The 24,882-nt window shown below is 43.7% G+C and overlaps 2 protein-coding genes across 3 annotated transcripts in view; one reads left to right on the forward strand and one right to left on the reverse strand.

The window, feature by feature from the left end:
* Positions 1-4,325: 4,325 nt before the first annotated feature.
* Positions 4,326-21,780, reverse strand: ptbp1b (polypyrimidine tract binding protein 1b). Of its 2 annotated transcripts, XM_054602153.1 has the most exons (15): positions 21,588-21,780; positions 17,490-17,523; positions 14,496-14,556; positions 13,999-14,171; positions 13,569-13,715; positions 13,237-13,365; positions 12,995-13,105; positions 12,724-12,901; positions 12,008-12,082; positions 11,185-11,324; positions 10,163-10,196; positions 8,680-8,772; positions 8,264-8,480; positions 8,095-8,172; positions 4,326-6,420 (listed from the first exon to the last, which is right to left on the reverse strand). In XM_054602153.1, exons 1-15 carry the CDS (start codon positions 21,593-21,595, stop codon positions 6,288-6,290), a joined length of 1,611 nt encoding a protein of 536 aa, XP_054458128.1. In that variant the 5' UTR covers positions 21,596-21,780; the 3' UTR covers positions 4,326-6,287. The 2 variants fall into 2 exon arrangements, with proteins under 2 accessions (XP_054458128.1, XP_054458127.1); XM_054602152.1 differs by lacking the exon at positions 17,490-17,523.
* A 2,625-nt stretch (positions 21,781-24,405) lies between these two features.
* Positions 24,406-24,882, forward strand: part of stil (STIL centriolar assembly protein) — a 10,155-nt gene continuing 9,678 nt past the window's right edge. Inside the window, 1 exon segment of the mRNA XM_054602077.1 lies at positions 24,406-24,506. Within this exon segment, the coding sequence (XP_054458052.1) occupies positions 24,475-24,506 (32 nt within the window). The 5' untranslated portion in view covers positions 24,406-24,474.

Raw genomic sequence — 24,882 nt, forward strand, 5'->3', positions numbered from 1 at the left:
TTTGTTGGCTACTAGTTGTTAGTTAATGGCTAGTTGTGTTTTAGTTGACTACTGGTTTTATTTGTTGGCTACTAGTTGTTAGTTAATGACTAATGGTTTTATTTTTTGGCTACTAGTTGTTAGTTATTGACTAGTGATATTTTATTTCGTTCTGGCTGCGTCGGATTGTTTCAGACTTGTGATCCAAATATTTCTAATAACTCCAAATCGTTGTAACGTCAGTTCAAAAGTTCAAAAACGACATCTTCTCTGAGGTAAAAACTAAACGTGTTTGCTCACCTTTATTAACGGGCAGTTAAGCAGCAATCTAACAGCACCATACGTTACATTTATATGACCACAATAACAGTAAATCAGTTCAATTTACCATATTATGTAATAACTTAATGCAGTTTGACGAGTCTCACAGTCACAGACGGATGTATTGACTTGAGTTAATAAATAAATATATTCTATTCTATAAGAATAAAGCAACACATTAATTTAATATAATAAACACATGATTATATTTAGATCTCACTCTGTATGAAGCAGTGATTTTATTAATCTGTTAATTTAAACTCATTAACTCAGTCAGTGAATCATAACCAGCTGTTCTTTTTTCATTTATCAGTTTAAACTCTGTGACCTTTAATTTCTTCATATTTCTCATATATAAATTTTTTAGTTTTTTTTAAATATGCCGCTCTGCTGACAGCAGACATGTTCATGTTTAAGTTGAACTCTCTTCATAGTACAGAGACCTGATCCAGATCCAGATCCAGATCAGGTCTTTGTCCAACAGCTTTTAACTAATTCTGAAGTTTCTTTGTGTTTTCGGTTCCACAGAGAACCTCTGGTCTCGGAGGAACCCTGCTGTGTTCTCTGTTTGTCCTTGCTGAAGGAGGCGGAGGGTCTCTGCAGGAGTCCGACAGACGGACGGACTGACAAACGATTTAATGGACTGTCTGCTGATTCGTCCATCAGCCTCTAATTGACCCGCTGGCTGTGTGTGTGAATACTTGTTCAGCTATCGGGTTGTGTGTGGATGTTTGTTTGTGTGTGTGTGTGTGTGTGTGTGTGTACATGTTTCCTGTGACTAATTAGCGCCACTCTAAAGGATTTAAAGGGTTAATTATCAGCCGGCAGCTAAAGATGTCCATTTATTCTCATCTCATCACACCTAGTGGAGGTACCTGGTGGAGGTACCCGTTGGAGGTACCTGGTGGAGGTACCTGGTGGAGGTACCCGGTGGAGGTACCTGTTGGAGGTACCTGTTGGAGGTACCCGTTGGAGGTACCTGGTGGAGGTACCCGTTGGAGGTACCTGGTGGGAGGTACCTGGTGGAGGTACCCGTTGGAGGTACCTGGTGGAGGTACCTGGTACCTGGGAGGTACCTGGAGGTACCCGGTGGAGGTACCCGTTGGAGGTACCTGGAGGTACCATCACACCTGGAGGTACCCGGTGGAGGTACCCGGTGGAGGTACCTGGTGGAGGTACCTGGTGGAGGTACCTGGTGGAGGTACCCGTGGAGGTAGGTACCTGGTGGAGGTACCTGGTGGAGGTACCTGGTGGAGGTACCCGTTGGAGGTACCTGGTGGAGGTACCCGTTGGAGGTACCTGGTGGAGGTACCTGGTGGAGGTACCCGGTGGAGGTACCCGTTGGAGGTACCTGGTGGAGGTACCCGTTGGAGGTACCTGGTGGAGGTACCTGGAGAGGTACCTGGTGGAGGTACCCGTTTGAGGTACCCGGTGGAGGTACCCGGTGGAGGTACCTGGTGGAGGTACCCGGTGGAGGTACCCGTTGGAGGCTGCAGGGCGGAGCGGCCCGGTGGGGTCGGCGTTGGAGATGGAGGCCGGTGAACCGAACGTTTGCATAATCCGCCTTTTAGGCAGAAGCGTCTGTCAGCCGTCCGGTTAAACCGTGACGGACGGTCAGCCAGACGCCATTAGCCGCCCGCCGTCTCCTCGACACGCCTGACTGCTCGTCCAGCACGCCGCCTCAGATCATCTGTCTGACAGCCATGTTGTGTTTGTTTACGGCGGTCACTCTGCAGGGAGCAGCCGAGCGGACGGCGAGGAAATGTGGAGGAAGAGATTGTCTCCGGGGTCGTTAGCTCATATGTGTGGAAGGAAGGCGGAGCAGAATTAGCATTTAAAGTATTCGCCCAGCGGCGTCAGTACACGTCAGTACACGTCAGTACACCTCTGTGGGCTCAACATACTCCCTGCTGTGTACAAGAAATACCTAAAACATCACTTCATCTCACAGGAGGGAGTACACATGTTCCTCTGCAGTACTGTTACCACAGAGGAGTACACATGTTCCTCTGTAGTACTGTTACCACAGAGGAGTACACATGTTCCTCTGCAGTACTGTTACCACAGAGGAGTACACATGTTCCTCTGCAGTACTGTTACCACAGAGGAGTACACATGTTCCTCTGCAGTACTGTTACCACAGAGGAGTACACATGTTCCTCTGCAGTACTGTTACCACAGAGGAGTACACATGTTCCTCTGCAGTACTGTTACCACAGAGGAGTACACATGTTCCTCTGCAGTACTGTTACCACAGAGGAGTACACATGTTCCTCTGCAGTACTGTTACCACAGAGGAGTACACATGTTCCTCTGCAGTACTGTTACCACAGAGGAGTACACATGTTCCTCTGTAGTACTGTTACCACAGAGGAGTACACATGTAGTACTGTTACCACAGAGGAGTACTCTGAGGGGCTGAGAGGTTCTGGACCAGCTGGATCTGGATCAGACCAGTGTGTTCTTTATTCAGGACTTTGACCACAAAGGTCCAACTCCACATCCAGGTCTAAAGGTGTGTGAGTGTGTGTGTGTGTGTGTGTGTGTGTGTGTGTGTGTGAATGTGTGTGTGTGTGTGTGTGTGTGTGTGTGTGTGTGTGTGTGTGTGTGTGTGTGTCTGTGTGAATGTGTGTCTGTGTGTGTGTGTGTGTGTGTGTGTGTGTGTGTGTGTGTGTGTGTGTGTGTGTGTGTGTGTGTGTGTGTGTGTGTGTGTGTGTGTGTGTGTGTGTGTGTGTGTGTGTGTGTGTGTGTATGTGTGTCTGTGTGAATGTGTATGTGTGTGTGTGTATGTGTGTGTGTTGGAGGATTATGGTAAAACATTTCCTCTTTGACAGACGTGTGAAAGCTGACCAAGCTGGCGTTTTTTTACCCACAATCCCTCTTTGCTCTTCTGCACCGGTTCCACATGGAGGGGGGGGGGATAAGAAGATATGAAGTCCTTCAGTCTGTAAAACCTCAGAACTGTGAACGCTTCACTTCTCCTGTTTCAATATCCTCCTCGTCTTCTTCTTTGAGATAAAGCAGTTATTGATTGATTTATTTCATTTATGGATTTTCAGAAAGGAGAATATGTAATTAGACTCAACATAAAACTAAACACTTTAAATAAAAATACAAAAAGTATTTCCATGTTAACGAAGAAGGAAACTGTTTAAAGAGGAACGTCTGTCCTCTAAACTTTTATGATAAAATCATAATGCAATTAAAAATAAAACAATTTGATCCAAAAGAAAGAAAGATTTAAGATCTTAAAGGTTTTTTAAGTTTTGAGATTCTGAGAAAAGTTTCTCTGATGTTTTGAATTTATTGATGAGTGTATTAATACACAACATCAATGTACACGGCATTAGTGTATTTACACAGTATTACTGTATTAATACACATTAATATTAGTATAAATATTAGTATCAATACACAGTATTCCTATAATGTACAAACACACAGTATTCCTATACTTGTACACCGTGAGCTGTGTTTATGGTCTCTGGTCGTCTTCATATGTTTTGCTGCCACCTGCTGGTTCTGATCAGAAAACACTGAATAAATACTTCAGATCAATAAATATCTGCTGTAAACTGTTACAGTAAAAGTACTCATAAAACACAGTAAAAATATTCTAACATTAAAGTACTAATAACAGAATAAAAGTAGTTACAGTAAAAGTATCAATACCACAAAGTAAAGTATACTGTTACACAGTAAAATGTTCCTTCAGTACAAGTATGTCAGTATAATCAGTCAAAAGTACTACAAATATTCAAACTGTGACTGTCAAACTTTTTTATATTCCAACAGTAGAATATTATTACTGATGCATTCATGTAAAAGCAGGATTTTACAGTTATAGTTGGTTCAGCTGGAGCTCATTAACTATTAATTAATTATTTTCATTATGGATTAATCTGCTGATTATTTTCTTTATTAATCAATTGATTGTTTAGTTTGTAAAAATGATGAAAATAGTGTCATCACAATTACCCAGAAACCAAAGGGAAACCTTCAGAGAAACAAAACAGACGAACAGAGATTTTAGATAAAAAGTGATTTAATCTGTTTTTGTTTTTTTTGTCTTTGTGACACAAACAGTCGAAGGCTCAGAATCAAAATATACATCAGATATAAAACCACCAATCAGCCGTCAGACACAGAACTGTGATCATAACCATGTTTGTACAGTTCTACATCCTGCTGACCCGCTGGTCCCGCTGCAAGGCCGATGATGCATTCAAATCACCTGGGAAAAAACAGTCACGTGTCAATGTGTCTGTTGTTGTCGGACACAAACTGAACTCATAGAAGCTTGTCATTGGTCGGCTGGATCTGAACTCACAGACTCAAACACAAGTGTCCATGAAGGTCACCGGAGCTTTCATCCACATGACATTGCTCATCTCTCTGAACATCACAGAGTTTAATCTGGAGTTTCACAGAATCAGAGAAGATCAAAGTTCTTTACGGTCGAATCAGAGCAAAGTCAAAACATAAACAAAAACATCGGATTTCGGACAGAATCGACATCATCTCTGATCTTCAGACTCCTTCGTGTTTGTCTACAATCAACACAGAGCTCATGTTTGATCCGTCCAGATTCAGCACTTCTGGAGGAGCCTGAATCTAGACTCCAAACGTCCCAGGCGTCTTGAATGCATCACGTTGGGTTCAGATGCTGCAGTTCAGTGTGAGCAGCTGGAATGTCGACGTGATTAAAATATTAAGACACAGATGAACAGAACCAGAACCTCCTGGTTTCTTCTTCTTCGTCAAACTTTCATCTCGGAGTAAAGAGGAGTTAATACCTGATGTCCGTCTTGAAGGCACTCCACGTTACATCTGGTTTGCCGGTGGTTTGATTCCAGTGAAGCGGTCAGAGAAATCAATAAAACATCCCACAGTAAAATACCACCCAACCCTGAACCAGCTCCCCGTCCTCCGTCTATAGTTTGAGTCCTCTGAACCAGGATCCTGAGGCAGGCGGGTTTGTTTGCATCTGAAAGGCCGTTTTTGGTTTCAGCTGTAGTGGATCTCAAACTAATAAATAAAACCGTTCAGACGAGACGAGCGCACAGAACACCACAGAAACAAAACAAACGAGGAAAAGTTCAGGAATGATTAAAATATTGCTACAATATTTGATTTGAATAAAACATGATTGCATACATGGAAATAAAGAAATCAAAGAACAAAAGAGGAAATCTAAAGTCAAAGAGCGGTTCACACGTTTGACGCTACGTCACCAGCAGTACAAAACAACACCAATAAAATAAGGATATATATGTATATATACATATACATACATATATATATATATATATATATATATATATATATATATATACGTCTGTTACACATCAACAGTAAACCTTTACCAACTGTAAACCTGCTCTCTGCCAAGTTAGAGGCATGATGGGAGATTTTATGTGTTCACATGTGAGAGTGGAGGTCGTGGTGACCGCAGGAATAAGGCACAGGATCGTCTGATCAAACTAATCGTCGGGGGGGGCATTAAACACTGAAGTGTTGCTTCAAAGGGGAAACTTCAAAGAGGATTAGGACCACAGGAAAACCGAGACTAAAGAAAGAATTCTGAGGTAATAAAGTCGGGATTTAAATAACTTTAGCCCGCGTTCCAGAGGAGAACGTTTAGAAGGCCGACTTTAACTCCTTACATCTCGGATTAAAGTCAAAAGGCAAAAGTGGCTAAAAGCTAACAGCTTCAAAACAAGAAGGACACGAGTAAACGAACGCCAAGGACTATGACCTCAGAGTGACGGCTTATGCCAAATGTCTGATTCTGACTTTACTTCCCGACTTCTGATTAAATCCAGAATTCTGACTTCCTCCCAACGGTTCCTAAATGACCCTAAACCTCTTAAAGAACCTTAAAATGAGTTTCATAATAAGTTAACATCACAGCAGACTTCAGGTTGTTCCTGCAGACTGGTAGGAATGATGGGAGTGTAGTGGACACCATCGAGGGGGTCTGAGGCTCAGATGGAGGACTTGGAGAAGGAGACCCGCAGGTGGTGGTTCTCTCCCAGGTCGTGGTTGTGGAACTCGATGAGGGACTCGATGGCCTCCTCCACTGAGCCCATCTGGATCAGAGCCATCTTGTGGTCCTTCCTGAAAGAAAAAACAACAGGAGCTGTTCAGATGACACATGAAGTCCACAAGGTCACATGATCAAATACAGTGAAGGGAAGGGCTTTGGGACAAGGAATGAATCCAAATACAAGGCCAGAACAAGAAGAGTTTCTGGAACTGAACAAGAAAGGTTTCAAGACAAGAACAAGAAAAGATTCAAGACCAGAACCAGAAAGGATTCAAGACCAGAACAAGAAAGGATTCAAGACCAGAACCAGAAAGGATTCAAGACAAGAACAAGAACGGATTCAAGACCAGAACAAGAAAGGATTCAAGACCAGAACAAGAAAGGATTCAAGAACAAGAAAGGATTCAAGAACAAGAAAGGATTCAAGACCAGAACAAGAAAGGATTCAAGACCAGAACAAGAAAGGATTCAAGACCAGAACCAGAAAGGATTCAAGACCAGAACAAGAAAGGATTCAAGACCAGAACCAGAAAGGATTGAAGAACCAGAAAGGATTCAAGAACAAGAAAGGATTCAAGACCAGAACCAGAAAGGATTCAAGACAAGAACAAGAAAGGATTCAAGACCAGAACAAGAAAGGATTCAAGACCAGAACAAGAAAGGAAAGGATTCAAGACCAGAACAAGAAAGGATTCAAGACCAGAACATTCAAGAAAACAAGAAAGATTCAAGACCAGAACAAGAAAGGATTCAAGACCAGAACCAGAAAGGATTCAAGACCACAAGAAAGGATTCAAGACCAGAACCAGAAAGGATTCAAGACAAGAACAAGAACAAGAAAGGATTCAAGACCAGAACAAGAAAGGATTCAAGACCAGAACAAGAAAGGATTCAAGAACAAGAAAGGATTCAAGAACAAGAAAGGATTCAAGAACAAGAACGGATTCAAACAAGAAAGGATTCAAGACCAAGAACAAGAAAGGATTCAAGACCAGAACAAGAAAGGATTCAAGACCAGAACAAGAAAGGATTCAAGACAAAAGGATTCAAGAACAAGAACAAGAAAGATTCAAGACCAGAACAAGAAAGGATTCAAGACCAGAACAAGAAAGGATTCAAGACCAGAACAAGAAAGGATTCAAGACCAGAACAAGAAAGGATTCAAGACCAGAACAAGAAAGGATTCAAGACCAAGAACAAGAAAGGATTCAAGACCAGAACAAGAAAGGATTCAAGACAAGAACAAGAAAGGATTCAAGACCAGAAAGGATTCAAGAACAAGAAAGGATTCAAGACCAGAACCAGAAAGGTTTCAAGACAAGAACAAGAACGGATTCAAGACCAGAACAAGAAAGGATTCAAGACCAGAACCAGAAAGGATTCAAGAACAAGAAAGGATTCAAGAACCAGAAAGGATTCAAGACCAGAACAAGAAAGGTTTCAAGACAAGAACAAGAACGGATTCAAGACCAGAACCAGAAAGGATTCAAGAACAAGAAAGGATTCAAGACAAAAACAAGAAAGGATTCGGGACCAGAACAAGAAAGGCTTTGGGACCAGAACACGAAAGGATGAGTAAAGATAAGGGTTAAAGGTAAGCTCATGGGCTTCAGGACTAGGACATGGGGTAACAGGGCAAGGATAAAGGCTTTGGGACGGGGACTCTGGGATCAGGGACTCTGGGCTTCAGTGAGTAAAGATATCAGAGAGGCTTTGAGAGCAGAGACAGTCGAGGGATGACTCACTGGAAGAACTTGAAGGCCTTGACCATGGCTCCTGAGCTGGAAAACAGCATCTTGAGGTCGTCCTCAACCACAGACGGTCTGCAAACACAAAGCAACATGACGTTACGTTAAAGGAAGCAGCAGCTGGTTTCAGTCCTGGTGTTCCTGCTGCTGCAGCTGGGGGACTCACGGGATGTTGGACAGGTGCAAGGTGGCAGAAGGTGGGAAGATGTTGGAGTAGTTTTTGGAGCCGGGCTTCTTGAAGCGGTGCAGGGGGGAGTTGCTGTAGTCTTTGGTCAGGCCCTGGTCCTCGTGGCCTTCACGGGGAAGCTGGACGCTGGTGTGTTTGGACGGCGTGATGCGCAGAGGCTTCCCATGAAGCTGCTGGCCGCTCAGGTGGCTCATGGCTGAAAGCAGACGGGTGAAGACAGGTACTTAAGTCTGACTGGATTACTGACGTTTCCATATATGGTTCTCATACGGTATGTTCTATTGTTGCTCTCTTTAATATGGTACTTTTTATCCTCTCCCTGTTCCTTCAAATTAAAACAGAAGCAATTTTTCTAATTGTTTTTCATCATTTTCCTGGAGAGCAGCAGAGGTTACCTAGCTGAGCCTGTGTGCAGTCCGACATCTGAACCAGAGCGTTCTCCTTCTTGTTGAACAGGATCTTCACTCTCATCACGTCGCCATAAACACCTGAAACACCAGAAACACATTCAAAGGTTCACTTCTTAAACTGGAAGTCATTCCAGCGTAATGACAAACACTTTGGTCAACGAAGTGCCAAAGCACCTGGCCCTTAATCCACTGGCCCTTAATCCACTGGCCCTTAATCCACTGGCCCTTAATCCACTAGCCCTTAAACCCCCGACCCTTAATCCACTGGCCCTTAAACCCCCGACCCTTAATCCACTAGCCCTTAAACCCCCGACCCTTAAACCCCCAACCCTTAATCCACTGGCCCTTAAACCCCCGACCCTTATCTTTAATCAAACAAAGACAGCTGATCTAAAACCTGCAGCAACAGGAGGAACCAACGACTAATTTAACTTAATTTAGGTGTTAAACACAGGAAATGCAGTGAGGAAATTAAGGGTAATGTTCAGAGAAAATCAAAATGGCAGATTACACAGTGTAGGAGCTATGAATTATGGGAGTTTTGACAAGAGGCTGATTCAGCACTGAGGACATGCAAACTGAAAGGAACCCTGCATGCAAACTAAGAAACACTTTACTGAAACTAGATGGAACACAATAAATGCAGCTTCTGTCAAAATTAATCTCCATGACAACTAGAAACTTCCTCCACCTTTAAAAGGAGTTTTTATTTAAAACGAGTTTTAATAACTCTTTTTTAATAACTTTTAAGCCTCCTTCACGTTTCACAGAGAATGTTTCCTCAGACTAAACTGTTGTGATCTTCAGTTAAAGCAGAGTTTGGATTCAGCAGCAGCTCATTAAACATAAATCATTTATTAAATCTGGATATGACACACGGAGGAACATTAAAAAACCTAATTTCACCCTAAATACTGGAACTATCACCTGTTTATTATCATTTATCATATTTTCATTACTACTACTCACTTATTATCATTTTTCACATTGTTATTTTTTATCACCTTTTTATTATTGCCATAATAAGAACGATCCATTTTCATTTATCACTTTTTAACACAAGAAAAATATTTTTAACGGCTTCTCCAAAGTCAAGTTGGTGAATTATTATTTATTTCAAAATAATTGTACATTATTTTCTATTTAGTGTCTTCTAATTTGTCTTTCTGTAAATGTTGATATTTCTTATTTTCTATTCCTATATATTACTTGATGAGTTTTAATAACGTGTCTTTTGGTTTTAGTTAACTCCCCTGATGACTTTGAGACGCCTAAACTTTTATTACCAAGCTTCAAGTTGCATCTGAAACTAAAGAAAAGCTGCAAATATTGTTAAAAAAATCAAATCAACACGCAGAAATGTGACAAAACCAAACTCATTTCATTCATAAAAAAAAAAAAACAGAAAGTCAAAATCAGATCAACCGAGTTACTGAAATTTCAAAATAAGAAGCGAGTGACAACGTACCGAAGAGAACAAAGAGGCAGTGGGGCGTAACTCTCTTTAGAGACAGCAGAGAAGGCAGCGCAGGGAAGGACAGGTAAAGGTGGGAGGGCAGGACAGGTGGAGGGTCCGAGCCGTTTCCATGGCAACAAATTAAACGGGAGGGGAAAAAAAGACAGGTGAGGGGTCAATCAGGAAGTTAATTACCTTTGGAGAGGAGGTCACACATGACTGGACAGGTGGGTGTGTGTGTGTGTGTTTACAGAAGTGTGTGTGTGTGTTTACAGAAGTGTGTGTGTGTGTTTACAGAAGTGTGTGTGTGTGTGTGTGTGTGTGTGTTGTGTTTACAGAAGTGTGTGTGTGTGTGTGTGTGTGTGTGTGTTTACAGAAGTGTGTGTGTGTGTGTGTTTTACAGAAGTGTGTGTGTGTGTGTTTACAGAAGTGTGTGTGTGTGTGTTTACAGAAGTGTGTGTGTGTGTTTACAGAAGTGTGTGTGTGTGTGTGTTTACAGAAGTGTGTGTGTGTGTGTGTGTGTTTACAGAAGTGTGTGTGTGTATGTGTGTATGTGTGTGTGTGTGTGTGTGTGTGTGTGTGTGTGTGTGTGTTGATCTATGTTTAATGTGAAGGCATTAAAAACGTGACAGGAAGTCAGACACAGAAAGGTAAACGTCATCAGTGAGAACTAAACTCCCGACATCAGAGACTCAAACAGCCAATCAAAGAGCTCCATGAGACAGCTCCTGTGACATCACTGTAGGGCGTGACCTCAGACCTCTCTGATTGGTTGTGATGTTTGTGTGTGTGTGTGTGTGTGCGCTTTACTATCATCCCTCCCATTAGTTCCTTGGCATCATATCATGTATTTACGTTGGTATTTCTTGTTTATTCTCCTCATAACTTTTCTTAGTTTAACTCTACATCCTCTGTTTTTGTTCTACAAGCTGAAATAATAAATATTACAATAATAAACACAGTTGTCCCACAATGCACTGCACAAAGGAGGTGGTGATGAGGAGGAGACGATGTGGACGGACGGACGGACTCACCTCAGGGTTCAGGTTGCTGACCAGCAGGACAGAGACTCCGGCTGAGAGGTGGTGGAACCCCATTCTGGAGGCCCCGGGGAGGGCCAGCGAGGCCAGGGCCCCGGGCAGAGCAGGGACCAGGCCTGGGTAGTGGGAGGACACTGGGAGGGGTGAGACGGGTGAGACGGGTGAGACACTGAGGAGACATCTGAGAACTACAGCACGCTCTTATTTTGTAATGAGGCAAAATGAGCAGAGATGTGATTGGCTGTCAGGAGACAGTGTGCAGCATTCATGGACCTTCTGTCAGAATATGGAACATAATATTATGATGTGGTTCTCCACACATCGACCTCTGTGGTTCTCTACAGACCCCACACACCGGCCCTTTAAGGAACCAACTTAAATATGTTGTTAACACTAAATAAAACCTGTCAAACTTCATTTAAGAGATTAAAACAAGTTCATTTATCTGAATTTAGGATCAATGAATGAGATGCAGCAGGTAGAAGGTTTAAGTTCTAGGATGGTTTGCTGTGTTCATGGTTCTGGATCTGTTTCCTGTCCATCGATGGTCTTAACGAGGATCATTAAAAGAGACGATCCTCCTAAACGAGTTATTGATTAGAGGCGGAGTTATTCTCCATTCATGTAACGTGTTACGTCTTTTTACGAACAACACTTATAAATGATGAGTTTCATTCAACGTTTTTCTTTTTACTAAATGTATTCTGATCTGTTAAATGTCCTAATCTCCTGTTTCTCTTCACAAATACTGATTAAGATGAAACATATGGAGGAATGTGACGGACAGCAGAACAGCACCTGGACAGGTGAGACTCACTGGTGGGTTGGAGGGTGAAGGCGGGGGGGAAGGCGTGTGTGGCTCCGTACGGTCCGGCTGAGATGATCCCTGGAGCTGCAGGGAAGAAACAAGACCTGAACCTCATCCTCAAGACCTGAACCTCATCCTCAAGACCTGAACCTCATCCTCAAGACCTGAACCTCATCCTCAAGACCTCAACCTCAAGACCTCAGCCTCAAGACCTCAACCTCAGCCTCAAGACCTCAACCTCAAGACCTCAACCTCATCCTCAAGACCTCATCCTCAAGACCTCATCCTCAAGACCTCAACCTCAAGACCTCAACCTCAAGACCTCAACCTCAAGACTTGAACCTCAGCCTCAAGACCTGAACCTCAGCCTCAAGACCTCAACCTCAAGACTTGAACCTCAGCCTCAAGACCTGAACCTCAGCCTCAAGACCTCAACCTCAAGACCTCAGCCTCAAGACCTCAACCTGAACCTCAGCCTCAAGACCTGATCCACAGAAAAATCTGATCAGAGAGGAGCTCCGGTCCAGACCACCAGGTTCTGATGAGTCGGTAACAGGAAGTGAATCCTCTAGAGAACCTGTTCTACGTTCCATCAGCTTCTGATCGTTTGTGTTGAAGATTGTTCTTCAGACATTTTGTTGAAGAATCTGTGAATCTGCTGTCGACCAATAAAAGTAACTGTGTGTGTGTGTGTGTGTGTGTATGTGTGTATACGTGTGTCTCACTGAAGGCGGTGGCCATGGCCTGGTGCTCCATACTCGGCTGGCTGTCTCCGGTTGGGAGGTCCGGTCTGGTGAAGTCTCGGCTCTTCTCGTTGTTGTACTTCACGTTGAGGCTGGTGAGTTTAGAGAAGCTGACCCTCAGAGTGCAGCAGCCGTTATAGATGTTCTGTCCGTCCAGAGACTGAAGGACAGACAGACAGACAGACAGTCAGCTCCACTGAACCATGAAGAACTTATCACAGGATGAGTGGGACCAGCAGCAGGAGGTGCTCACCAGTTTAGCTGACTGGGCGGAGGCTCCGTCTGCGTACTGCATCAGAGCCTGGAACTGACTGTTCTTAGTGAAGACGATGATCCTCAGCACGGTGCCGAACTTTGAGAAGATCTGAGGACCAGACGGGGAACGGATTAGTTAAATGTTCTTCTTAGTAACGAACAAAAAGAGTTTAACAGCAGGAGGTTGAGTTCATGATGGTTAAGATCCCTGTGTTACTGTTGTTGTTGTGTTGTGTTTACCTGGCAGAGCGCGTCCAGGGTGACGGGGTAGACCAGGTTCTCCACCACCACCCTCAGCACGGTGCTCGGAGCTGCCATAGTTGGATCCACATGACAGGAAGTGAGGGCCCGAAGAGCTGCCTGGGCCCTCTGAGAGAGGAACACATGTTGTAGTGATGCTAACAGATGCTCACAATAGATAGGCACTGTACAGATGCTAACAACTGCTAACGATGAATGGGTGATGTAGAGGAGATGCTAACAGATGCTAACAGCTGCTAACGATAGATGGATGCTGTAGAGGAGATGCTAACATATGCTAACAGATGCTATCAGTACTGAGTGAGGTGTACCTCCTGGTTGGGGGAGTTGTCGGTCTTGAGCTCCTTATGGTTGGAGAACTGGACGTAGACCAGCTGGTTCCTGATGATGGGCATATTTGTGGAGTAATAACCCACCATGTTCTGAGCTGCTTCCTCCGAGTTCATCTCCAAGAAGGCCTGAAGGGGAAACAGGACAGATTCAGTACAGGCAGTTTGGTACAGGACAGGTTAGTAAGAGACGGCTCGGTACAGGACAGGGTAGTACGGGACAGCTCGGTACAGGACAGGGTAGTACGGGACAGCCCGGTACAGGACGGCTCGGTACAGGACGGCTCGGTACAGGACAGGGTAGTACGGGACGGCTCGGTACAGGAAAGGGTAGTACGGGACGGCTCGGTACAGGACAGGGTAGTACGGGTCGGGTGAGTATAGCTCAGTACCAAGTGTAAAAGTCCTGCACCTGGTTTTTGGCTTTGAGCATCAGCAAGTTGGTGATGTCTCCGAACGGCAGACCGAGGCTGATGACCTCGGCCTCTGCGATGTCGTTGGGGAGCTTGCGGATGTGGAGAACCCTGGACGGCACCCCGGGACCTCTGGTGTCACCTTTGAACTTCTTACTGTCGTTTCCATTGGCTGCAGAGGACAGGAAGTAAAGACAGCACATCAGGACGACCAGTGAGAAGGTGACACATGAGTCAAACTAGGACCACTGATCCTACCGGTTATTATCTGATGACTCAACATGCAACAAAGAGACAGTTAGGAAAACTACAGAACTACAACAGAAATGTAGCAAACTCATATCTCAGTGGAAAAAAATAACATTCTGATATTAAACATAAAAGTCATTGATCCTGATAAGGATCCACTGCTGCTCAGCCATAAGAGCATTTAGCTGTCTGCTAAGGTGTCTCCAGGTGAACAGACAGTATGATTATGATTATTAAAGAATCTGACCTGTGGTGCTCATGATATACGGGCCACTGGTGATGCTGGGGAAAAGCTCTTCAGATCCTCTCTGAAACACAACAACATCAGATTTACTACGGTGTCAGTTATGAACTAGAGTTTATTTAGACGTTAATAAGAAGATGAGTTAGCAGACAGCAGGACAGCTGGTTGAACTAGTTTAGATTGAATCATCTTGTGATGCTGAAGAACTTCCTTCACCAGTTCTTAGAGCGGCTGTGAGCATTCATTTATCATACAAAGACAAACTGAAGCAGGAAATCCTCCCGTTCTGCTTCTAAACATTAAGTGATTATCAAAACTGATAAAGATTATTTTCATCCATCGACTGTCCGATCAATCAGCTGTATCAGCTCTATAACGGTGACACATGCTGCCGCCACCAGAGGGCAGCAGAGAGCCGCATGTCCCACTAGAGTCCTTTATACGGTCAATATCAATATGAGGGGGTCAACTGTTGGGGGGGGGGTACTTCCTGTGGATCTCAATGAAAACCAGATGAAGACAAAGAGCTTCATTCTACAGACAAAGAGTTCTTCTTCTACTGTTCCTCTCTGCAGCAGTTAAAGGTGCGCCCACGTTTTATTGATGACCACTAACACTGGGACAAATATGGATTTCACAATAAAAGCCAATAAAATATATTTGGTGTTTGCATTATTGGTTTAGTTATTTATGGAAATGAGCCAGAAGCCACATCTGGTATGAAACACCTCCAGAGAAGAATGTTTCGGTCACAACATGACTCAAAGAAAGGACTTAATATGGAGACCATGTAAACGAAAATCCATTTGTTTGAATTAAGTTTGATCTCCGTTCATCAGTAAACAAACGTTAAGATCCTGGAACAGAACATTAAATAAAACCCTTTATTGTACGTAACGTTCAGGTGTTTCCTCCTGTCTAAACCTCCGTCTCATCTACCAGCTGACATCAGGTCCTGGTCCCTCAGGGTTCAGGGTCTAAGACCTCAGGGGGACACTGGACACCTGGTTCCTAAAGATCCTCTACTGATCCATCACAGTATCTGAGGTCACAAACAGACAGCTGTTAAACATCACTGAGAGCATCACAGTATGACATGAGTATGATAAAAGTATGATCATCATTCTGAAGAGTTCAACCAGGAGCCGAATAAATGTCTTTCTGTTTGTTGCTCTCTGACTGATTCTGGACTAAATGCTGATTGGACGACGTGATGAACAGGAGGACCAATCAGCAGCTGATGTGTCTGTGGCTCTGAGCAGCAGACGGGTTCCTCTGAACAAAAGCTGCTCAGATCTTCTTACAGCTCATGAATTAAACAACAGAAACCTGAGTCCTGGTCTCCTCTGGACCTGGATCTGCTGTCTGACAGCTGCTGACCGGTCCGCCTCACAGAGGACAGACAGAGAGACAGACAGAGAGACAGACTGTCTTCCTCTCGCTGCCATCAAACACCTGAAATCATTCACTGACTAGTTCAATGTTAAAGTTCTGGTTCAAAGAAAAATGTGTTTGTGACGTCACAGTGACCTTTGACCTCCATAGTCTCATCAGCTCATCTGTGAGACCAGGAGGACGGTGATGCTATAGGTGTTCCTGATAAATCCAGTTCATGAGGAACATAGTTCCTCCTCCTGAACCAGCCCTCTAACAGGATCCAGTCTGGTTCAGGGTTTCAGGTGACTGAGGAAACAGGAAACCAGTCATCAAAAGTCCTCCTCCTCCTCCTCCTCCTCCCCTTACTTCCTGTTCTCCATGTGGTTTTGGCTCAGGTTCTGGTTTCTCCCCTCACATTCCTCTGATTGGTTCACATACCAGTCAGAGGAATGTGAGCAAAGGCTGCTGGGAGATCAGACCCAGAAATAAAGGATTAGTTTATTTATCTAACGGTGAACATCAGCTGGACATCAGAGAGGTGGAGGTCAGTCTGTTCCTCCGTCATCACCAGTGGAGGAGGAACTCTACCACACGTTCTGGTAAACGGAGTTATTCAGTTACGAAGATGCCTTCATGGTCTGTTGGTGTTTCCAACATCTGCCGTCGCTACGACAACCACAGCACACTGAGTCACTGGTGAAACTGAAACACTGTGTTGTCCATTCAGTGTTCTTCGTGGTGTCTGACGTTGTGTTCATGAACACTGGGAACAACGAGGATCCTCTGGTGACCTGGAGCTCCTCATGAAACATCAGGTTTAATGTTTTCATACACTAACATGTTCTCCTCCAGAACTTAATGTTCTGTTAGCCGTTTGAATGAATCGTCACCAAACTGAATGTTCACACTGATCTACGTCCTCATTGTTTACAAACTCTACAATCAATTTAGAGGAATATTCATAATCAGATTTCTAACAACTGTTCCCTTCACAATAAAAGACTTTTAATGTGAAACAGCAGCAACAAACATGACATTAAAAGGTGCAGGTACGTGAAGGACACGCCCACCACAGGTGATCATAGTGATCAGCTGGCTTTTAAAGTCAGTCCATCCAGGCTGCAGATTATTGATCCATCAGTCTGATTAGAGCTGCAGTTTAAGATTCATCTGCATCTCAATTAATCCATTAATCTATTGATCTATTGATCCATTGATCAGAAAACAGCCAACGTCTCCCTCAGAGTAAAAAAAAACAAGGAGACACGACTCCAACAGCTGGTCAATAATCAAAGGTGTTGCCGATCGACTTTCTGACCATTTACTAATCGATTAATCGTTTCAGCTCTATGTGAAGCTCTGATGTCTGAGAGTCCCTGAACACACCACCAGAGTATTTTTTAAAACAAAGCGTAAATAAAGGTGAGCGACTCCTGACTGAGATGGGTTCTCATGTTACAGAGAGCTGAGGAGCAGGAGGAGGAGGAGAAAGATGAAGAGGAGGAAGATGAGGAGTAGCAGGAGAAAGAAGAGGGAGATGAAGATAAGGAGGGTGCAGGAGTAGGAGGAAGATAAGGAGGTGGAGCAGCAGGAGGAGCAGCAGGAGGAGGAGGAGCCTACCTTGGTACCACCTGTTAAGTCTTGGTGGACACCGCTGTGAAGAGAAGACAGCGTGTTAGAAGCAGCGCAGAGAAAAACTCAAAACAACAAGCCAACAAAAGTGAAATGAGGTTGAAGCCTGAGCAGACGAGGTGAGGGGCAGAGAAACCCAGCAGAGAGGACGGATCAATCAATCAGCTGATCGGTTCATTCCAAACCTGCTGCCTGACTGTGTGATGCCTTCACTGTTCGTATCAGTGGTTCCTCCATGAAGCTCATTGATGATCGCGAACCTGCACGTTGTTAATAAAGTTCTGTTGACTAGAACTGTATCAATCAGTCAATTAATAGACTAGTCGATCAGAAATAATCGGCACCTAGTTTGGATCAATAATGTCTTTTTCAGGCAGAAGCAGAGAATCATTCTAATATCCCGATTCCAGCCTCTGAACCGTTTCCTGCTTTTCTTTCTCATATTTAGAAAAGAACTAAACGAGACGTTCAAAGACATCAGGTTTGTATAGACTAAATGATAATTGATTTATTGAACGAGAACTTTATGACGTAGAAGAAGAAACAGAACGAGAACTTTATCATAAAGAAGAAACAGAACGACTCTGGTCCTGACTAGACCAGCCCCCTTTAACCTGGATCCACAGGATACAACATGAATAAAACAGAAAATATGAGAATACGAATATGAACAAATATCATATAAATAAGGAAATCGAGTGAACTATTGACTCATTAATAAAACAATACCACGGTCTCACTAGAGAAATACTCCTAACACATGAAGTACATGTCATGAGTACTTGTACATGTACTTGTACTTCAGATGGTACGTGTCACATGTGGCGGCGGACAAACCGGCTGTTCTGGCTGCAGCTGGTGTGACTGTACCGCCTGAAGACCCTCAGGGCACCAATGACACAGCACTAATATTTACTGCAGGACCTCAAACGCCTCACGGCCTGCAGCCAACACCATCACTGACAGTTAGAGTGGATCAGTGGACAAACAGCTGTGATCAATACTCATGTGATCAATACTCATGTGATCAATACTAATAGATCAATTATAATAGATCAATACTAATGTGATCAATTATAATAGATCAATACTCATGTGATCAATACTAATGTGATCAATACTCATAGATCAATACTAATAGATCAATACTAATAGATCAATACTCATAGATCAATACTAATAGATCAATACTAATAGATCAATACTCATAGATCAATACTAATAGATCAATACTAATAGATCAATACTCATAGATCAATACTAATAGATCAATACTCATAGATCAATACTAATAGATCAATACTCATAGATCAATACTAATAGATCAATACTAATGTGATCCATGGACAGTTTGAGCTGTGATCAGGATGTGTGTAAATGATGTGTGTAGATGATGTGTGTAGATGTGTAGATGTGTGTAGATGTTGTGAGTAGATGTTGTGTGTAAATGATGTGTGTAGATGATGTGTGTAGATGTGTGTAGATGTTGTGAGTAGATGTTGTGTGTAGATGATGTGTGTAGATGTGTGTAGATGTTGTGTGTAGATGTTGTGTGTAGATGATGTGTGTAGATGTGTGTAGTGTGTATAGATGTGTGTAGATGATGTGTGTAGATGTTGTGTGTAGATGATGTGTGTAGATGTGTGTAGTGTGTGTGTAGATGATGTGTGTAGATGTTGTGTGTAGATGATGTGTGTAGATGTGTGTAGTGTGTATAGATGTGTGTAGTGTGTAGATGATGTGTGTAGATGATGTGTGTAGATGATGTGTGTAGATGATGTGTGTAGATGATGTGTGTAGATGATGTGTGTAGATGATGTGTGTAGATGATGTGTGTAGTGTGTAGATGTGTATTGAGATCAGTTACATCAGTAAATTACTTTAAACAGAAATAACTAAAACATTTAAGCTTCATTCAGCTGTAAAGACGTCACGATGAGAGTACTACCTCAGTATACTACCTCAGAGTACTACCTCAGTATACTACCTCAGAGTACTACCTCAGAGTACTACCTCAGTATACTACCTCAGAGTACTACCTCAGAGTACTACCTCAGTGTACTACCTCAGTGTACTACCTCAGAGTACTACCTCAGTATACTACCTCAGTACTACCTCAGAGTACTACCTCAGTATACTACCTCAGTATACTACCTCAATGTACTACCTCAGTATACTACCTCAGTATACTACCTCAATGTACTACCTCAGTGTACTACCTCAGTGTACTACCTCAGTGTACTACCTCAGAGTACTACCTCAGAGTACTACCTCAGAGTACTACCTCAGTATACTACCTCAGTATACTACCTCAATGTACTACCTCAGTGTACTACCTCAGTATACTACCTCAATGTACAATGTAAGCTCTATAAGGAGTGACTCCTGGTGGCTGAAGGAGGAGAAGCTCTATCAGGAGTGACTCCTGGTGGCTCCTGGTGGCTGAAGGAGGTGAAGCTCTATCAGGAGTGACTCCTGGTGGCTGAAGGAGGAGAAGCTCTATAAGGAGTGACTCCTGGTGGCTGAAGGAGGTGAAGCTCTATAAGGAGTGACTCCTGGTGGCTGAAGGAGGAGAAGCTCTATAAGGAGTGACTCCTGGTGGCTGAAGGAGGAGAAGCTCTATAAGGAGTGACTCCTGGTGGCTGAAGGAGGAGAAGCTCTATAAGGAGTGACTCCTGGTGGCTGAAGGAGGAGAAGCTCTATAAGGAGTGACTCCTGGTGGCTGGTGGCTGAAGGAGGAGAAGCTCTATAAGGAGTGACTCCTGGTGGCTGAAGGAGGTGAAGCTCTATAAGGAGTGACTCCTGGTGGCTGAAGGAGGAGAAGCTCTAGAAGGAGTGACTCCTGGTGGCTGAAGGAGGTGAAGCTCTATAAGGAGTGACTCCTGGTGGCTGAAGGAGGAGAAGCTCTATAAGGAGTGACTCCTGGTGGCTGAAGGAGGTGAAGCTCTATCAGGAGTGACTCCTGGTGGCTGAAGGAGGTGAAGCTCTAGAAGGAGTGACTCCTGGTGGCTGAAGGAGGTGAAGCTCTATAAGGAGTGACTCCTGGTGGCTGAAGGAGGTGAAGCTCTATAAGGAGTGACTCCTGGTGGCTGAAGGAGGTGAAGCTCTATCAGGAGTGACTCCTGGTGGCTGAAGGAGGTGAAGCTCTATAAGGAGTGACTCCTGGTGGCTGAAGGAGGTGAAGCTCTATAAGGAGTGACTCCTGGTGGCTGAAGGAGGTGAAGGAGTGACTCCTGGTGGCTGAAGGAGGAGAAGCTCTATCAGGAGTGACTCCTGGTGGCTGAAGGAGGTGAAGCTCTAGAAGGAGTGACTCCTGGTGGCTGAAGGAGGTGAAGCTCTGGTGGCTGAAGGAGGTGAAGCTATAAGGAGTGACTCCTGGTGGCTGAAGGAGGTGAAGCTCTATAAGGAGTGACTCCTGGTGGCTGAAGGAGGTGAAGCTCTATCAGGAGTGACTCCTGGTGGCTGAAGGAGGTGAAGCTCTATAAGGAGTGACTCCTGGTGGCTGAAGGAGGTGAAGCTCTATCAGGAGTGACTCCTGGTGGCTGAAGGAGGTGAAGCTCTATAAGGAGTGACTCCTGGTGGCTGAAGGAGGTGAAGCTCTATCAGGAGTGACTCCTGGTGGCTGAAGGAGGTGAAGCTCTGAAGGAAGGAGAAGCTCTATAAGGAGTGACTCCTGGTGGCTGAAGGAGGTGAAGCTCTATCAGGAGTGACTCCTGGTGGCTGAAGGAGGTGAAGCTCTATCAGGAGCTCCTTCAGACCAGAAGAGGAGCGGAGACACAGGAGGCGTGAGGTTCTCCTCACGCCTCCTGTTCGGCTCAGCTCGTGTGCGGGTTCTGCGGGTTCTGCGGGACGAGGCCAGTGCGGGGTTCAGCGTGCACGCAGAGCTAGCAGCGGAGCTAGCAGCGGAGCTAACGCGGAGCTAACGCAGCTAGCCTCCTGCTAACAGAACAAACACAACTTTATGGACAGTTATCAGAGCGACACGGACCCGGCGGGCCTCCGGTGCCGGTACCGGCCCGCCGCTGGTTATAAGACAGACACAGACACAGAGGACAGGAGGACAGCAGGACAGCAGGACAGACTCACCCGTCCATTGCACAACACGGAACTACGGAGAGCAACAGGTTCCATCCGCGGCCAGCAGGGCCAGCGCCGCCGTGGAGCTCACAAAATGGCGTCCGGCAGGGGGAGCGCCCTGATTGGCCGAACAGAAAGACGAGTGGGCGTTCCAGACGGGAGCGGCGCGCTGATTGGCTGAGAGGAGAGAGAGAGAAAATAAGTGTTTTATGTCAAAATAATATATAAAAACTTCAAAGTACAAAGTTTGTCTGTGATTCACGACTAAGTAGTAAAAACAAACGAATGATATTATTTAATATTATGAAAACAAAAGACAGAGACTGAGGACAAAATGTCTCCGAGTCTTTAACATCACTACAGAAAACACATGAGACAGATGTACATATCTATATATATCTATAGATATATATATATATATAGATATATATATATATAGATATATATATAGATATCTATCTATATATATATATATATATATAGATATATATATATATATCTATATATATATCTATATATATGTATAGATATATATATATAGATATATATATCTATACATATATATATATATATATATATATATAGATATATATATATCTATATATATATATCTGTATAGATATAGATATATATCTATATATATATATCTATATATATATATATATATATATATATATATCTATATCTATATATATAGATATATATCTATATCTATATCTATACATATATCTATCGATATATATATGATATATATATATATCTATACATATATATATATATATATATATATATATCTATAGATATATATATATATATGTATATATATATCTATAGATATATATCTATAGATCATGTGTTTATAACTTAGGCCTCATATATTAGAATATTCATATATTTAATATAAAGGTAGATAAATGATCTTTCGACCCACTTGTATCACTTTAGCTGAGATGACTTTTGATAATAATATTCTAATATATATGAATATTCGTGAAGTCGTTTACTGAACCAGGAGGATAAACGACATCAGGGCAGAGAAAGACTTCCATTCATTTATTTAGATTTCTTCAAACATTTGAATCTGTTCAGTTGTCATTCATTGTTTTATGAGCAGAACAGCTGCAGCCTTTAATACAGCCACATATAGAAGAGCTGACCTCCTCCTTCATAAGATAATGACTGCATGAATAAAAGAATCCTTGTGTTTCTAACAAAGGACATAAACAGCAGAGTGAACCACCAGGAGTCCTGTTAACTGGACCTGGTCTACAGAGAACCACTCTGAACTGACTTCAGATTATTCTCTAGAAGGAAAGACTTCATGGGTTCCACGTGCAGGACGAGGGTTGGTCCGCGGCCCGGGGGCCCAGCGGAGCGTCCTCATGTGTCTTTGATCTCTGGACTTCAGAGTCAACAGGAAGTTTAGTTTCCTGTGAACTACGGACCGTCAGAGTCCCAGACCGAGTCCGAGTCCCAGACCGAGTCAGAGTCCCAGACCGAGTCCCAGACCGAGTCCTTCCAGACAACAGAAGTCTCCTCAGACCTCGGGGATCCACCCTGTGACTGACTGCAGCTACAGTGTGTCCAGTGGACGGGGTGGTTAGAGGACAGACTCTATGAGGACGGAGAACAGGGTTCTGTGTCCAGTTACACGCTGATGAATAATTCATCCACTCGCTGCTCTTCAGGAGATTAATGTGTGAAGACGACCTGCTCACTGTGAATAATACATCACACACACACACACACACACACACACACACACACACACACACACACACACACACACACACACACACACACACACACACACACACACACACTTCACTTCCTCTTTTTGTGTCATTTTAAGTGTTGATTGTAACATTTCTTTCTACAATCAACACTTCTTCTAATGAGAAGGTAGTACAAAATGTAAACCATACTTTGGTGTTTCATTTTTTACCTAAAGTAGATCTTTAATAATCTGTAAACTAAAGGGAAGTGTTGAGTTTGGATTGTTATTTGAGAACAATGATGATGTATTTCTCCTGAACAGTTATATTGTATATATTATATATATATATATTGTGTTTTTACTTTACATGTGCTAACAGTGTAGAGTTTCACTGCCTCGCGTTAAAGAGATAAATACATGTCTGTCATGTGTGATTGGTGAAGGACCTACTATGTGTATATGAAGGATATAATGTACTTTGAACCTTTGTTTCATTAATATTGTAGGTTTAGCATTATTTCTGTCTGCTTTCAGTTCTTTAATGTGTTCCTTTGTGTATTAAATGTTCTTGTTTATCTCATCTGTGTATCTAAACTGTGTGCTTGTGCTATTATCATTATATCGTGAAATACATTATAATATGATAACTCATTATCTATATATTGTCTCAACATATAATATAACTTTCCTTCACATCTGAAACGTCCTGCGGGGGCGCTGTGGAGCCTCAGTGCGCTCACTCCGCCCGTGACGACGGAGGAAGACACGAAGAAGAAGAAGCGAGGCACGCCATTGGCTGGCGGCTCCAGCAGAGCTTCCTATTGGCTGGCGGCTCCAGCAGAGCTTCCTATTGGCTGGCGGCGCTGCCCCGCCAGAGCGGAGCAGAACCAGCGCCACAATTCAACAGCGGCTCACGTGAACGAGCCAGATTAACGGAAAGGTGACGCGGGACAGGTGTTCACGTCTGATCCAGCTAACGAGGCTAACGGAGCTAACGAGGCTAACGGAGCTAACGAGGCTAACGGAGCTAACGGAGCTAACGAGGCTAACGGAGCTAACGAGGCTAACGGAGCTAACGAGGCTAACGAACGGGCTAACGGAGCTAGCTGTTAGCCGAGCTCTCCGGGCTGTCCCGCTGCTTGGTGCCGCTCATAGCCCCCTCTGTCGGCCACAGCAGGGATGAGCGTCCCGGTGGACCTCCAGAGAGGAAGGTGAGCTAACAACACACCTGGTCAGCTAACAACAACACACCTGGTCAGTAACAACACACCTGGTCAGTAACAACACACCTGGTCAGCTAACAACACACCTGGTCAGCTAACAACACACCTGGTCAGCTAACAACACACCTGGTCAGCTAACAGTAACAACACACCTGGTCAGTAACAACAACACACCTGGTCAGTAACAACAACACACCTGGTCAGCTAACAGTAACAACAACACACCTGGTCAGTAACAAACAACACACCTGGTCAGCAACAACACACCTGGTCAGCAAACACCTGGTCAAACAACACACCTGGTCAGTAACAACAACACACCTGGTCAGCTAACAACAACACACACCTGGTCAGCTAACAACAA

The sequence above is a fragment of the Anoplopoma fimbria genome, chromosome 8, assembly GCF_027596085.1.
Source record: "Anoplopoma fimbria isolate UVic2021 breed Golden Eagle Sablefish chromosome 8, Afim_UVic_2022, whole genome shotgun sequence".
Classification (NCBI taxonomy): Eukaryota; Metazoa; Chordata; class Actinopteri; order Perciformes; family Anoplopomatidae; genus Anoplopoma; species Anoplopoma fimbria.

Excerpts from the sequence above, each read along its gene's own strand:
- ptbp1b (XM_054602152.1), bottom strand. The coding sequence starts at position 21,632 with ATGGAACCTGTTGCTCTCCGTAGTTCCGTGTTGTGCAATGGACGG. Across the intron at positions 13,716-13,998 it reads TGCTCAAAGCCAAAAACCAG|GCCTTCTTGGAGATGAACTC; the intron begins GTGCAGGACTTT and ends TTTCCCCTTCAG. Across the intron at positions 8,481-8,679 it reads CTGCACACAGGCTCAGCTAG|CCATGAGCCACCTGAGCGGC; the intron begins GTAACCTCTGCT and ends GTCTGCTTTCAG.